Here is a 17,699-nt window from a genome sequence, read left to right on the forward strand (position 1 = left end):
TTGATTGATTAATTATTGTTTAACACCACTTTCAACATTATTGTGCTATTTCGTGGTTGTCAGTTTTTATTGGTGGAGGAAGCCGGAGTGCCCAGAGAGAACCACGACCTTTGGTAGGAAAACTGACAATCCTAGTCAATTAAGATTGGAGTCGAGTGCACCTGTCCCGTGCAGGATTCGAACTCACAACCACAGTGTTGACTGGCTAGAGATACAGTAGTTGGACTACTTAGACCACTAGGCCACCGAGGCACCAAATTCAGTACGAAAGACTTAGTCAAAAGTCATACAGATATTAGCTGAACTGGCAAATGTTGGTGAGTAATTGCAAATTCAGAAGGACAGACTTAGTCAAAAATCATACAGATACTTGCTGAATAGGTAAAAGTTGGTGAGTATTGATTTATTCAGTAGGACAGAATCAGTAAAAAGTAATACTAATAATAGTATAGCTGAAACTTTTTGGGTACAATGTATTAAAATACAATAGGAAATGCTCTGTTAAGTTTCATTTAGATAAATATTTAAAAAAAATGAAATTGCAAAAGATGATGAGTATTAGCAATGCAACAGGACAGACTACTCCAAAGTCCATATTAGCTAAATTTGTGAAATGTTGATGAGTCCAATGTACAGAGATATTACGTGAACTGGTAAAAGTATGAGTAACATAAACTAGACTGACACAGTGTAAAGTTTATCACATCTTAAGAGGCAATATATAGTAAGTCATTTACTGACTAAGTGTGAAGTTGTTTGGATCTGAATAGATTGTCTGTAGAATGTCACAGATATTTAACACCAGTGGAAATAGCTTGTAAATGGGAACCAATATAACTATAGACTGGCATAGTAAGATATTTTTCAGTTGTAGGCGTAAATGGAAAAAATTGATGAGTTTTGTCAATAACAACAATTGTTCTTTAGAAATTCCAATAGGGGCCATATTTACATTATTGTAGTAATCAAACTGTTTTAGACATTTTGACCACTGGCCTTCTTCAGTTTCTCTATTATCCTTCTAACCTACATGGTAGAAAAGTCACTTTTGTTAAAAAAACAATAAAATTAATTACCAGTATGAAAATGAGGAGATGTGGTATGATTGCCAATGAGACAACTATCCAGCAGAGTTAAAATTAAGTGGTAGTAAGCAACTATAGGCCAATGTTTGTTTGATTCTTCAAAATATACAATTATCTTCCCTCTTTCTACATAAAGTACATTTAGATGTATGCCTCAGTGCCTATTAAATTCAGTGGTTATATATTTCTGTGAAAGATGTTTCAGACTTTGTTCGATCATTTTATTTGCGAATAACATCTAAATCTCTTGAGTCTAACAGCTTTCCTTTAATGTAATATTTACAGTTTCTGCTCTCTGATCAGAATTGTAATTTCTCAGAATTTTGACAGGATTCTATCAAGTCATTAGAAGGAAAAAAAATTTGGAACAGAATTAATATGCTTCAAACCAATATTACAGTTCTATAAAATTTCTCTACAGAGATCAATTACTCCTGCATTCAAAGTTAAATTTTAAAATCATGCTTCTAAATTAAAGAAAAATTGAAAAAAAATACAAATTGAAATTGATTTGATGTGAACAAACAGAATAATAAATAACCTTATTTCAGAGGCCTTGAGAGTTCCATGTGTCAACTTGGGATTCGTTCCTATTCTCCTTCCAATTTTGGAATCAGAAGACATCTCCATAGCAACGCAAGCTTGCAGAACTTTGGGAAATATCTGTTTTGAAAATGGTGAGCAAATTTACAAATACTAAGACAATAATGAAATTTGAGTCAGATAATCCTTGAAACATGGCAAGAGTAATTACATATATAAATGAATCAATCAACCCATTGTTGAGAAGTTATCAAGTCTATTTTGAAGTGAGTCGTATGATGAAGTCAAAAGGAAGTTAGTCGTGCTATCAGTTGTAATAGACAATCCAATAACGACCGTTGTACTGGAAAGTATGCACAACGCAATGATCATGTATAATCTCCTTTACTCTGGAAATTAAAATTGACTGTCTTTCTAATTCAATGACTGTTGACACGGTATTGGGTGAAATGCTTGATATTTACTGAATTGCCATTTAAAATTGTGTTCACTTTGAGAGATTAACTATGTTACTTAAATTTATATCATACACATGAAGCACTCTTCTATTCAGGTGTTCTTTTTTACCTTGCTGTTACTTAATTAGTAGTTTTCACGCTTTAAATAATTAAAATAATTTCTACAGATTTTATGTAAAACAATGAGAAATTATTTGATAAGAAAAGATGTTGACAGGAATTAAAAAAAGAAAATCATTAAAATTACTTTAAGACTTGGATAGCCATTTGTATTTGCTTAAATTAAAATTGTTATGGATAAGAAGTTTTAAAGGCTTCCATACAATCAAGTTGTCTCATTGGCACTCATACCACATCTCCTTATATCTATCAATCAAGTTGTTTTCATAAAAAAGTATTTTAATGGGAAATTACCTTTTATGTATTTATAGACTAAATACGATAGATTCATTTATTACTTGCCAAGATGTAATTATATCATGCATTTTATAAAACCATAACAAAGTATATATGATATGTTACCAAAATGTTTTGCATGCTACAGGTTTGTGCATGGTTTCCTTTGATAGTATGTAACATAAAAAGAAAGAAAATTAACTTAAGAATTTTAGAATATGGTCTAAAGAGATGGCTTTATTTCAAAGACTAAGGGATGAAAAGCAAAATGGAAGTCATTTTTCAGTGAAGAAGATATCTCCCCTTATAATTCAAATACTTGATATTGTTCAATATATCAAATTTTAAACTAAAAAAAAAGTTGGAGGTTGTGTACAATAATTCATCAATATGATACAACAAATGTACAGCTGGTAAACATCCTTGCATAAAGGGAGTAGGTTCACAAAGTGTCAATATTGGCCCTAAAATTTCATAAAATTTAACTTCAGTAATTGTGGTAAACATTTAAAAATATGTGAAAATATTTGACAAACACAAAATCATCAATCTCTGATTCATTACAGCAGTGATGACATCTTTATGGCATCATAATTGCATCCTTTAAAATGAAAATCATAGTTTTGACTAATTTTTAGCTAAAGTTTAGTTCATTTTTACTTAAGTCAACATTGGTCACATACATAGACCACCATAATTTTTCAAATAGATTGTGTATCTCACCCACATTCATCTTTTCACAGAATGGAATAGACATTTAAAGTGCATGTAAACAGAAAGTAAGACTAAAACTAGTTAAATATCATAATTGTTATGCTTTCAACATTGTCTCCAACAAACCATAGATATAGGATAAAACATCCATTTTAATAAATTTGCATTTTTTAGTTAAAAAATATTTATATTTATAGAGCTAAAATTTGAGTATAGCAGCTTATGATAAGTGGGCCAGGAAGTATCCTGGCACAGACAAAAGAAAGAGCCACTGATGAACTTCAGGAGTTCTTTCTTCATATTGTCATAAATTTTTGAAAATCAGACAAAAGTATTCTTCGAAAATAATATCTTAGAGTGGTCAGAATTCATATTACTTGGAAAAGGAAACATGAATCACCACTGAAAATGATTTGAGAATGTCAATACCAACGCATAATGGCTAAATCATGTTTAACTGGCTGTTATTCTGTCTGACCAATTCTGTTCACCAATACTTCAATACAGAATTATCATACTAGACTACTGTCACATGAAATGTCAATAAATTTGTCCCCAAATAATGTAACTAAATAGCACTTTGTGAATAATTCGCCAAGTTTATGTTACGTAACATCTATCTAATTGTCGAACCCATTACAGTCTTTTACTATTTGATCGCAGGAAAATATCTGAAGATAAATTTTCGATTGCTTTTAAGTCTGGTAATAAAATCTACTCACAATAAAACAAACTGTAATTGACATTTAGTTCTGAGATTGTCTTAGCACACATGTAAAACGAATGCAGGTGATAATGATGTATACTTAATTTAACAGGAATTGTCTGATCTGTGGGAGGATATTATCTAACATTGTTTCTGTACAAGGCTTATACAAAGAAGCTGAGTTTATAGATTTACCCTTGTCCATCTGTACGTCCATTTGTCTTATTCAGTTGAGTTACTCTTCACATGTAGGTGCATTTCTGAGAAAGCTAACAGAAAATATGATATAAACTCATTAAATAAAAATACTGGTGTGCAAAATTTTGGGTCTCTATGACTTACTTTTCATGCTTAAAAATATACCAAATTATGGTTGTGACTCAGATTTTACAGTTATTGAACATGGAATATGTGAAGGTGTGAAAAGGTCATGGTGTCCTATGGACATATATTCTTGTTTGTTAAGTTTTACTTCAGAAACAGATGAAAATATAATTTATGTTGTGTACATACAAGTATATCTTTAAAGATCATTATTTCACAATTTTTTAAAAACAAAATTGACTAATGAAATGCACTAGAGGACAAAAATGGTCTGTATGCATCAGATGAAAGAGAATTTGATTTTCAGGCAGTGCTAAGTCATGGAATGTCTTAGTTTCTTAATTATAACTACAACTGTTGCATATAAATAAAAGGAGATGTGGTGTGTATGTCAATGAGACAGAACCAAAAACAAATAAAAAACGACATGTAGAGGTAAACTTACTGTCTTCAACTAAAGACATGTAGAGGTAAACATACTGTCTTCAACAAAAGACATGTAGAGGTAAACATACTGTCTTCAACTAAAGACATGTAGAGGTAAACATACTGACATTTGTTGAAGACATGTAGAGGTAAACATAATGTCTTCAACAAATGTCAAGGTAAACATAATGTCTTCAACAAATGTTGAGGTAAACATAATGTCTTCAACAAATGTCAAGGTAAACATAATGTCTTCAACAAAAGACATGTAGAGGTAAACATAATGTCTTCAACAAATGTCAAGGTAAACATAATGTCTTCAACAAAAGACATGTCGAGGTAAACATAATGTCTTCAACAAATGTCAAGGTAAACATAATGTCTTCAACAAAAGACATGTAGAGGTAAACATAATGTCTTCAACAAATGTCAAGGTAAACATAATGTCTTCAACAAAAGACATGTAGAGGTAAACATAATGTCTTCAACAAATGTCGAGGTAAACATAATGTCTTCAACAAATGTCAAGGTAAACATAATGTCTTCAACAAAAGACATGTAGAGGTAAACATAATGTCTTCAACAAATGTCGAGGTAAACATAATGTCTTCAACAAATGTAGAGGTAAACATAATGTCTTCAACAAATGTCAAGGTAAACATAATGTCTTCAACAAAAGACATGTAGAGGTAAACATAATGTCTTCAACAAATGTCGAGGTAAACATAATGTCTTCAACAAATGTCGAGGTAAACATAATGTCTTCAACAAAAGACATGTGTCCTTACAATGTGTTACAAATTGTCCAGAGTATAGAAAAGTTGTCAATAAATTCAACAAAGGCTATCAAAGATCTGTGTTTAATACTATATCCCCTATAGGATAAAAACATTTATGATATGACTGAAGAGAACCAATAAAGAGGTTGACTTAATGTTACAATCTCACTATCTTAGGGCAGATTAAGACTAGTGTTTGAAACCTTAACTCTTGCATGTATGGTTATATAATAGTATAGGGGATGTACTTCAATATAGATAGGTCTTCTCCTGAATACTAAGACATAATCAACAAAAAAACTAGCCTGTGGTGTCTCATCCTTTTCTACGATATGTTCATTGATAGATTTACTTGAAATGGCTGTATTAACTTGTATTTTGCTACTTTTCTAGTTTTTTCTTCTTACTAATGAAAAAAAGCTTTTTAGTTATCAGTGACATTCGTTTTTTAGTGTCTGCTGATCATGACAGGATATTAAATGATATATCCTGACATCAAAAAGTAATTTTGTAAATTCTTGATAATTTTTAATGCTTTCTAAAAGTTCTTCTGTCTGTTCAAATACAACAGAAAATCAATACTTCTATCTTTTCTTATTCAGATGAAGTATTATATAATTCATAAGGATTCCAAAAAAAAGCGTTGTTGAATAATTGCTGATATGATGAAATAATTAATATACATTACACACTGCATCACTAGATATTGAGGAAAAAGTTTATAAAAAAAAGAAAAAAGGACCAAGAACATGCTATAACAAATTCAATTAATAATTAATTTTTCATGCTTTATATCTTCACAGTAGATGATCAGAAGTAGTTTTTTGAACATTAAGTTACATAAAAAGTAATCTTTATTAAGACTTGACTGCAAGTGTTTCACTCTGATTGTTGACAGTTCATAAAAATATGTCCCAGATGTAGTTTGAATCATTTACGTATGGTTCAGTTAAAAACCAGTCTGCTTAAGGAGAGCTACAACTAAATCATCAATATTTCTAATAATTATAGTAAGTGCCAAGGACTCTTAGTTTTATCAATGCATGTAATTTAGAACCAGAACAGTTTCCTGCTCTTTTATACCCATAGACCAAAAGTCTATCAGAATGATCTTTCTTCTTCCCTACCTAGGGTGTATAGTTTCAAAATGATTTGATTTTGATTTGATTTTTGGTGTTTTAACGCCACTTTTAAGCACCGCTTTTGGGCTATTTCGTGGCGACCAGTTTTTATTGGTGGAGGAAGCCGGAGTGCCCGGTGAAAACCACCAACCTTCGATAGGAAAACTGACAATCCTAGTCAATTAAGATTGAAGTCGAGTGCACCTGCACGAGCGGGGTTCGAACTCACAACCTCAGTGTTGACTGGCTAGTGATTACAGTAGTAACTACTTAGATCACTCGGCCACCGAGGTCCCTCTTTCAAAATGATGTCAGATGATGCCTACAACATTTAGAACTCGGGAGACTCCTAAAGTTAAGGGAAATATTAGTCTGTTTGACTATCCTTGTAGACAAAATGTGTAATAAGTATTTGAAGATTACATGTGTGTTTGTTCCCCTTGACCTACTTTTGACCTAATTACAGTATTTAGACCTGCAATTTTTGTTCCTCGATTGTCAGCTGTCCTTGCAGAAATTGAGCTGATACATTGAATATAGTATTGTAATAAATGATATGAATACAGATGACCTAAAAATGACAGTTTTCTGTTCAGCTTAATACTACCTTTGTGTATATTGTGCTTATATTGACTGGTCAATTTTATTATTAGATATTGCAGATTTTGTTTCAGTTAAAAAAAGATGCAGATTCTTGGACTTTGAAAGTTTCCTGTAAATCAAGATCACTGTGACAGTTTTCTTTTCCCTTTTCAACAGTGTCTATCAGATTTTCTGGGCACTTTGATTTCCTTCACGACCTTGAAATGTGTATAGAAAAAGAGTTAATCAAACAAAAGATAAATAGAAATGATGATTCTACATTGCATGGCATTCTATTATGAAAATTGTGGAATTTAGAAATATAGTTAAAAATCAGACCAAATTGCAATTTTTCATCAAATCAAACTGTTATATTGTCAGAAAATTGCTCTCAAACTGCACAAAGAAAACCAAAGTCAATTCATCAATTAGAAAAAACAATAAAGTCTTTCCTTACATAGTGGAAAGACCTTAATTATAGCTGGACTGACCTAGGAGTTTGAAACATTTCTAACATCTGAGCTATTTGATTAGATGATACAAACTGCAGATAAGTTAAATTTTTAACTGGATTGCAACAGAGTAGGTGAAAAATTAAAAAATCAAGTTGGAACTGATATCTTAAAAAAATTTAGTCCCTTTAAACTTATCAAAAGAAAAATGGTCATGGATATTTAACCATTATATGTTATACTATTCTTGGGGTTATTAACTTTTTTCAGAAGGGATAAAATTATGAAAAAATGTAAAAGAGCACCATTAAAATTAGTTACAAAATTTGATACACTGAAATTGAAATTGTGGATTCAGTATTACCTTATAGTAATAATTTTTCATGGTTTTCTTGGATATGGGGAAACCATATTAGTATTATGCAGAATTTTTTGAAAAGTTGAAATCAAGTATCAACGAAAATACAACTTTCTTTCGATCTACAAAATTAGTACCCCAGACGTGCCAACTATCCCGTTTTATAGGGGATATCCCCCGTGAGAGGTGTTGACCTGAACTTTGAAATTCTTTATTGTATAAACAGAACACCTCAAAACAGGCATACAAGTGAGGTAAAAGGATATTTAAGCACATGTATACTCATTCAAACAATTGAGTAGAAGATTAAAAACACTTATGACTATATAAGAGGAGCAGTAGGTCCTCTTGCGCTTAAAATCCCCCATGGAGAAAAGATGGCAGGTATGGTACCCATTAAACTAAATAAATCCATTGTACATGTACTAGAGAGTTATAGAAACTGTTTTACAGCTGACAATAAAGATATGCTGCAAATTAACATTTGATACTTCATCTATCTGAACCAGACATAAACGTTTCAATGTTTTCAGAGTTATTATTTCCAATGGCTTTTGTCATTTGTATTGATAAAATTATTTGCTTTAAGTTTATGGCAAATATTGCTTTAGAGATAATTACGTATTTAGTAATATTGATAGAACACTAATTGTTTCATTTATTAATTTTCTATGGAATCACTATGATTTGTCTGCAGTTTGGCTTAAAAATAAATCGGGTCAACATTCATTTGCAATTGGTTGCTATGACTTAAGTAATTTCTAGGTTAAATATTTTACAATTGTTTCCTGTTCATTTCCTTGTTTTTAAAATTTATACTCAGCAACAAAAGATTTGATTCATTCCAAGCTGCTACACAAAATTTCATTCTTCATTTGTGTTTGTTAATTTTGAAGAGTATTGTGTAAAATTATTCAAAGTAATAAAATTTTCTGATAAAAAATCATTTCAAAATTGTGTTTAGCAAAAACCATTTTGGCTGCAATAGGAAAACAGATTGATTATATGTGTCTCTATGCAGCAGTTTCATACATTATGTAATACAGTTTAGCAAACAGAATAGGACTTAAATGGTAGTTCTAAAAATGGTTATGCAGATGAGAATGTAGCAATATCTGTGCTTTCATTGGTGATAAATCGTCAAACCATTGCGAATGAAGACACAATCTTGTCAAAAAATGCTCAGTTATTTTGATTTGATTAGTGCTATTGCATTATTGTATTCAAATTAAAATAAGCACAAGAATGTAAAAATAATCTATGCATTACATTTGCAGTCAATAATATTTTAGGAAAACCAAGGATTTGTATATTTCTCCCTATACAAATCCTTGGGAAAACCATCTAGATTTAGATTATTGACTCTCAAATATATGGTACAATTCAGAAAATGCTCATCATTCCGGAATTTTTGTTTTTTTTTGTAATAATATGTAAAAATGATTTGATAGAAAGTTGTTGTTCATAAATCCAATCATAAATAAATATGAAGACAGGTGTTCCAGATGATCTGAATGAGCAAGGCAGAATCCTTATAACTTGTTGATTAGTTATATATGCAGTGTCCAAATCTCTAGGAAATTGATGATCTGTGCATAGGGTAAATAAACTGCCAAGTTGTTTCTATGTCTATAGAACACTTTTGTATCTAGCCAGATTCCCTTAGGTCATTGACCCCTTTCACATTTTTCCTTTGATTTTTCTGCATGCTCTTTATGCACTTCAGATTATTTTCTTCAGGTGTGCAATTTTATTTTGTTTACAATAACAAACATTACTTAGATCTTTTGTTATAAGGTTTGCAATTTTTTTTATGTATGTCCCGTCTTGAAAGATTAAAGCAAAAATGTACATACTATTTCTTAAAAGAGGGGCGAAAGATACAAGAGGGACAGTCAAACTCATAGATCGAAAATAAACTGACAACGCCATGGCTAAAAAATAAAAAGACAAACAGACAAAAAATAGTACACAAGACCCAGCTAATTAGATTTGAAAAAGTTCTGGTGGTATCAAAATGTTTTGTTTTTGTAGTTGACATATGCTGAGAGTAGTGCTGTCTTTTAATTCTGATATGTACAGTTTCAGACCTTTTTAAAATTTATGCTATTATAACTACAAACCCTTGAAAAACTGTTACATAGGCTCTTTATGTTTGTTTAGGTAACTGAGGCAAAATGGGAACCAGAAAGTGGTTGTAGGCAATGGTTTAATGCAGATTAGACTATTTGTACTGTGAAATGCATAAAATGCACACCATTTTATGAGTCATACATTTGTATCATATTTTTTTGCATCAATATATGTATACGCCTCACATGACAATGAAGCTTCATAACAGTGTCCTACATGCTTGTGAAATTACATAACAGCGTTTTGTTAGAAACCATTAGCTAGCAATTATTTTCCTGTAGGAAGGAACAACAGGCTTCTTTTTAAGTAGTTTTACTGGTATCTCTTTTGTGAATATGTTGGTTTCCGCTGAATGATATTGTACATAATGGGATGCTGGTCCTTTTACTATAACACATATCCTTTAAATTTCTGTCAAGCAGTTCTGAAAGACAACAAAAATCAGAGCATTTGGTTTTATTTTGTGCAATTATACAAGTGATAATTGTAAGACTGGTTCCTTCTAAGGGTAATTCCTGTGCCAGCTCTAAGTATAATTCTTAAACCAAAATTGACAATGACATTTTATTCAAAGTACAAATATGGAAACTTGCCATTATTGTCTATGATCTCCTAATGGAGACTTCTCAGAATAATTTACTTCTTGGTATTGCTCATCAGCGTATATTAAGTTAGATACAATTTTATTCTTCTAATAAGTTTTAGCTGTAGTTAGGTTGGCCTTATGGGTATTAACTATTGCATGACTATTGCTAATGATACATACACATTGTCTAAAATAAGGATAGGACTGTGCTATTCTTAAAGGGTCAAACAAACTTTTAAAAGATAAGAATGTAGAAAATGATTTCTTTTGCAACATTGCTCTGGTGTTGTTGTGTAATTTCTCTCAATTTGGAGTCTTAATTAAAGTTACAATTTAAAAGAAATCAGCATAAAACCAGCTTTATTTTGTAACAAACTTTCTCATCAATTCACTTTCATACGCCCATTTATTTCCAAGGTCGAAAAATTTCTATTAAAGAAAACTAATTACCAATCTTAAAGATGTAATTAACTAAATACATGGAAAGTGATTAGATACAAGTTCTGTTTTTATTTTGTTTTAGCTTCAGGAAAGATGATTATGTAGCACTATAGTTAATCTCTCAGCAAAATCCTCGCACTTTATGTAATCTTTTGTTACTGCATTATCCATAGCCATGTTATGCAATTTTCCTGTAAGTGACTAGTTTAATTAAATGTCACACATAGACTCCTGCAATAATTATCTATATTGATATGTAAACGGTATCTCTAACTTCTGCAAGTGTAAGATAAATTGACATGTAGATGGTTACACTAAAACTTGTGCAAGTATAAGCTAACTTTTTTGCATCTGATCACTTCAGTTTGTAATTAACTTAGAGCTATTTAAACATTTATAAGGTTTTAAAGTCAATATTGCTTAGGTGAGGAAAAAGCTTTGGATGACTTTACTGAAAATACAAATAAAAAGGTAATTCCTAAAGTTCCTGAAATAGATATTTGTGACAACAGCAAAAGCTAAAACACTGCATGAATGTATGACAACCCTTCCACTTTAATTTTTTTTCATTTGAATGCTTAGTAGCTTGCTGACATGTCCCCCTTTTTCTTTTTTCCAAATATATCTAAAAGTTCAACTTTGTTATTCCTAGGATTCGTACTTTTAGAGGACAGTCGGATAAACAATATAATTTCATAGAAAGCCTCTAATTTCTAGACAGGAAAAGTTAATAGTTTCTTTCCTTTTAGCTTATGTAGCAATGCAAGGCAATTTATCATAGAAAATCTATAAGAATGAGTTACAACAGTTAGTGATTGTGATGTTACTGGTAGTGCCAGTCTTAAATCATTAAATCTTGATTGACAAGGGTATTGAGGCTGTGCAGATGGAATTCACATTAGCTTGACTTTATACTTATATTAAGGATGTAGTTAGGTGAAATTTAACCAATCTAAAATTTAAAATTGATACTTTAAGTCAGAAGAGCATTTATCAAGGAACAAAATAAGCTTAAAATATTGATAGGTTATGGAACTCCTTTTTGAGATACTATGGATTAATTTATTTTCGTGGGTACCAATTTTCGTGGATTAGGGAAAACTTGCATGTTCGTGGATATTTAATTTCGTGGTTTTGCCGAAGTCTGCATACAAGCCTATAGAAAATTTGTCATTCGTTGAATATTTAATTTCGCTGTTCACCTGTTCCAACGAAATCCACGAAAAATTGGTATCCAACGAATAATAATGAACCTACAGTATTTGATTTTTAAAAATGGCGGGAAAAGACTGACTCAGACTTTTACCTTATATTTAGCATTGGCATTATTTGGGTCTCAAATCGTAAGAAAAAATATCTAGAATCTGCTTAAATTTTGGTAATGACCTTTTTATGAGCTATGAAAGTCTTCTTTGAAAAGAAAAGTGGGTGATATGGGGCAAAATAATTTACCCTGTATCGTAGGAAAAAAAACCAGGAATCTGAACATCTGACAAAAATTCCTTAACCTGACCTGACTACATCCTTAAAAGCAGAACTGTGATTGTCTAAGTTAGTTTGTGTTAGATTTATTGGTTAACAAGGATTGGTTAAGGCCATTTATATGGCATTTTATCAAATTTAACATAATTGATGTATTCGGAGGGGTTCCATTCTGACTTTTTTCATATGCAAATCTTTTAAGCTGTACTTGATAGACTTATTATACATGTCATATATATATCAAGAAGTTTTATAGCATGAAATTAAGTTTCTGGAAAAAAAAAAACTTCTGAAACAGCTGATGGCAGATGCATACCTGAAGCGAGGGGGCTAAAAAATACTACTGTAATTTCAGATATTAAAAATGAGTGCATCTATTATTGTGAACCACTAATTACTGGTAAAGATGCGAGTCTAATTAATGCCATTGCAAAAATATTGTAAAGAAAATGTACTACTGAAATTACAAATAATAGTTTTATTATTGCAAAACTGATTTTGTGGCATTTTTCACATTAACAGTGCAATACTTTCTGAATTGAAAGTATTAAAGACCAAAGTCAGAGCTTCTTGACCCCAAATAACCCCCTAGGAAGCATCATGGCTACATGCCTGTGATGACTAGTATATTTACATTTGAATGTCTATGTAGATATTTTGACTTTTCATAATATAGTGATATCCAACATTTAAGTAATCCTTTAATTTGTTGTGTTGTATAACCATAACTCTCAGAATGGTATGGATACGAAGTTGGGTACTCACTGGTTTGGTTTGTTGAAGTTCTATCTTTAACATGCCTGATATTTTTGTGCCTTCAAATTCAATTAAAATTCCCTGTGGCAATTTATAGAGGGCCACCAACTGCTACCAAAAGCTTATTCAATATTCATCTAATTAGGAAGCTACATTAAGGAGCTGATGCTTAATCCAACTATCATATGAACAGGACCACCTGTATATTTTTTTGAGTGAAACTTAAGCATCATTTAAAGACTTGTATTTCTCCCTTTATCTTTAAATAATGAGTAAGGGTATATACCATGTGTCAATAAGCTGTAAAATATACCCTGAGCCTAGCTAGACTGTGAATTAAATTGAAACTCATTAAGTTTGTTTATTATGCGTGATAACTTGGAAAGATTATTGTGTCGATTGACAGCCAAATACATGCAAACATATCCATGCACATTCATAGCCGAAAAAGCCATAACCTATCTTTTTGTGCCTTGGGAACTGTGGGGGAGGGGTTACGTTTTCCAGTCTGTGTGTCCAGATGCCAGTCTATCAGATTAAAGTTTTGGTTTATGGTAGGTTAAAGTTTTGGTTTATGATAGGTTAGAGTTTTGGTTTATGGTAGGTTAAAGTTTTGGTTTAGGGTAGGTTAAAGTTTTGCTTTATGGTAGGTTAAAGTTTTGGTTTATGGCAGGTTAAAGTTTTGATTTATGGAAGGTTAAAGTTTTGGTTTATGGTAGGTTAAAGTTTTGGTTTATAGTAGGTTAAAGTTTTGGTTTATGGTAGGTTAAAGTTTTGGTTTAAATGTAGGTTAAAGTTTTGGTTTATGATAGGTTAAAGTTTTCGTTTATGATAGGTTAAAGTTTTGGTTTAAGGTAGGTTAAAGTTTTGGTTTATGGTAGGTTAAAGTTTTCGTTTATGGTAGGTTAAAGTTTTGGTTTAAGGTAGGTTAAAGTTTTGGTTTATGGTAGGTTTAATTTTCTATTTAAGGTAGTTAGTTCGCATGTTCATTATAATGTGAACTTTTGAAAATATATGTTTAATTAGGGGTTGCCTAAGATTTTACAAATCTCTGAACATGGAATTCCATGATGGAAATATGATACTATGGGTGGGGCATCAGACATATTCTTGTTTGAAGATATTCTTATGTGGTCAATGAACCCAGACATAGTGAAGCATTAGAAGTTCAATTGGCATTATTTGGGTCTCAAATCGTAAGAAAAAATATCTAGAATCTGCTTAAATTTTGGTAATGACCTTTTTATGAGCTATGGAAGTCTTCTTTGAAAAGAAAAGTGGGTGATATGGGGCAAAATAATTTACCCTGTATCGTAGGAAAAAAAACAAGGAATCTGAACATCTGACAAAAATTCCTAAACCTGACCTGACTACATCCTTAAAAGCAGAACTGTGATTGTCTAAGTTAGTTTGTGTTAGATTTATTGGTTAACAAGGATTGGTTAAGGCCATTTATATGGCATTTTACCAAATTTAACATAATTGATGTATTCGGAGGGGTTCCATTCTGACTTTTTTCATATGCAAATCTTTTAAGCTGTACTTGATAGACTTATTATACATGTCATATATATATCAAGAAGTTTTATAGCATGAAATTAAGTTTCTGGAAAAAAAAAAACTTCTGAAACAGCTGATGGCAGATGCATACCTGAAGCGAGGGGGCTAAAAAATACTACTGTAATTTCAGATATTAAAAATGAGTGCATCTATTATTGTGAACCACTAATTACTGGTAAAGATGCGAGTCTAATTAATGCCATTGCAAAAATATTGTAAAGAAAATGTACTACTGAAATTACAAATAAGAGTTTTATTATTGCAAAACTGATTTTGTGGCATTTTTCGCATTAACAGTGCAATACTTTCTGAATTGAAAGTATTAAAGACCAAAGTCAGAGCTTCTTGACCCCAAATAACCCCCTAGGAAGCATCATGGCTACATGCCTGTGATGACTAGTATATTTACATTTGAATGTCTATGTAGATATTTTGACTTTTCATAATATAGTGATATCCAACATTTAAGTAATCCTTTAATTTGTTGTGTTGTATTACCATAACTCTCAGAATGGTATGGATACGAAGTTGGGTACTCACTGGTTTGGTTTGTTGAAGTTCTATCTTTAACATGCCTGATATTTTTGTGCCTTCAAATTCAATTAAAATTCCCTGTGGCAATTTATAGAGGGCCACCAACTGCTACCAAAAGCCTATTCAATATTCATCTAATTAGGAAGCTACATTAAGAAGCTGATGCTTAATCCAACTATCATATGAACAGGACCACCTGTATATTTTTTTGAGTGAAACTTAAGCATCATTTAAAGACTTGTATTTCTCCCTTTATCTTTAAATAATGAGCAAGGGTGTATACCATGTGTCAATAAGCTGTAAAATATACCCTGAGCCTAGCTAGACTGTGAATTAAATTGAAACTCATTAAGTTTGTTTATTATGCGTGATAACTTGGAAAGATTATTGTGTCGATTGACAGCCAAATACATGCAAACATATCCATGCACATTCATAGCCGAAAAAGCCATAACCTATCTTTTTGTGCCTTGGGAACTGTGGGGGAGGGGTTACGTTTTCCAGTCTGTGTGTCCAGATGCCAGTCTATCAGATTAAAGTTTTGGTTTATGGTAGGTTAAAGTTTTGGTCTATGATAGGTTAGAGTTTTGGTTTATGGTAGGTTAAAGTTTTGGTTTAGGGTAGGTTAAAGTTTTGCTTTATGGTAGGTTAAAGTTTTGGTCTATGATAGGTTAGAGTTTTGGTTTATGGTAGGTTAAAGTTTTGGTTTAGGGTAGGTTAAAGTTTTGCTTTATGGTAGGTTAAAGTTTTGGTTTATGGTAGGTTAAAGTTTTGGTTTATGGAAGGTTAAAGTTTTGGTTTATGGTAGGTTAAAGTTTTGGTTTATAGTAGGTTAAAGTTTTGGTTTATGGTAGGTTAAAGTTTTGGTTTAAATGTAGGTTAAAGTTTTGGTTTATGATAGGTTAAAGTTTTCGTTTATGGTAGGTTAAAGTTTTGGTTTAAGGTAGGTTAAAGTTTTGGTTTATGGTAGGTTTAATTTTCTATTTAAGGTAGTTAGTTCGCATGTTCATTATAATGTGAACTTTTGAAAATATATGTTTAATTAGGGGTTGCCTAAGATTTTACAATTCTCTGAACATGGAATTCCATGATGGAAATATGATACTATGGGTGGGGCATCAGACATATTCTTGTTTGAAGATATTCTTATGTGGTCAATGAACCCAGACATAGTGAAGCATTAGAAGTTCAAGAAAAAAAATGTTTTTAATGTCTGGTAGTATTTGTTGCTTTCAATCAGGAAAATTTCATTTTCTATTTTATTCTTATCCACTCAGTGAATTTATTAAGCTCAATGAAGAATAATGTAAGACTTAATTCTGTTTTCATAAAATGAAATTTATTTAACCTTTGAAAACTTGATTGGGTATAATGAACATCTTTTAATAATGCTAGTCCGTGCACATAAACTTCTGGTAAGATTTTTTTATCCTGTGCAGCACAACATAAGCTTCTCCCAATTTGATCAAAGAATGTTCTTTTGATTAATCATAAAGTGCATGAGTAACGGAAACTATCATCTCAATAGAATAGCTGATTATATACGATAAAAGATATTTCATGTCATCACGACTTTGGCCAGTGATTGCTTTCTTTTGAAGACTAACTGAAAGTACTACTCAAGAATATAATTGATATGGGAATCAGGAAGGACCTTTTTAGGTGGAAAGAGACACATACATATCGATCTGTCGTTCTGTTGTTGTTGGTTTTTTTTTTTCATCAGTTTTTTGTTTACATTGATACACATATAGAAAGTAAGGTAAAAAGTCATGTTAAAAAAACCACACACACAAACAGTGTTGGAATAATTTTTATTTATTTAGATGTGCTTTCTCTAAATTTACTCAATTTCCATAATCCTCAACATGTATGATCATCAGTGTTAATTATAGAATGATGTAGGTATGTACAGGCATGAAGAGAAATGCAGTATTGAAGCAAACAACAAGGCAATTATTTTAGTTTAATTGATATCACAAAATCTGCATAAATCTAGCATTTCATTGATTTGTTTGTAAATTATGTGAAGATTTATATCAGTTTAACATGTTAATGTTACCAGATAACCTTAGAACTCCTCCAGGAAGTCTTACTGATTTAATGTCCATCAGCATGGTTCTTTATCTATTTTACTTCCTGGTACTATTATTTTTTTCTTTGATTATCATCATTCTTACATATTAATCATAATTTGTGGCCTAATTATAAGCTATACAAATATTTATATGATTTAAATCATATAATCATATGACATATGCAA

The 17,699-nt window shown here is 31.2% G+C and overlaps 1 protein-coding gene across 2 annotated transcripts in view; it reads left to right on the forward strand.

Annotated features, from left to right (window-relative positions):
• LOC127708373 (rap1 GTPase-GDP dissociation stimulator 1-B-like) overlaps positions 1 to 17,699 on the forward strand; it is a 65,621-nt gene that overhangs the window by 11,763 nt on the left and 36,159 nt on the right. For both annotated transcript variants that reach the window (XM_052213235.1, XM_052213237.1), the window contains exon 4: positions 1,637 to 1,762. In XM_052213235.1, the coding sequence (XP_052069195.1) occupies positions 1,637 to 1,762 (126 nt within the window). The remainder of the gene's footprint in view (positions 1 to 1,636; positions 1,763 to 17,699) is intronic.

The sequence above is a fragment of the Mytilus californianus genome, unplaced genomic scaffold (genome assembly GCF_021869535.1).
Source record: "Mytilus californianus isolate M0D057914Y unplaced genomic scaffold, xbMytCali1.0.p SCAF_7, whole genome shotgun sequence".
Classification (NCBI taxonomy): Eukaryota; Metazoa; Mollusca; class Bivalvia; order Mytilida; family Mytilidae; genus Mytilus; species Mytilus californianus.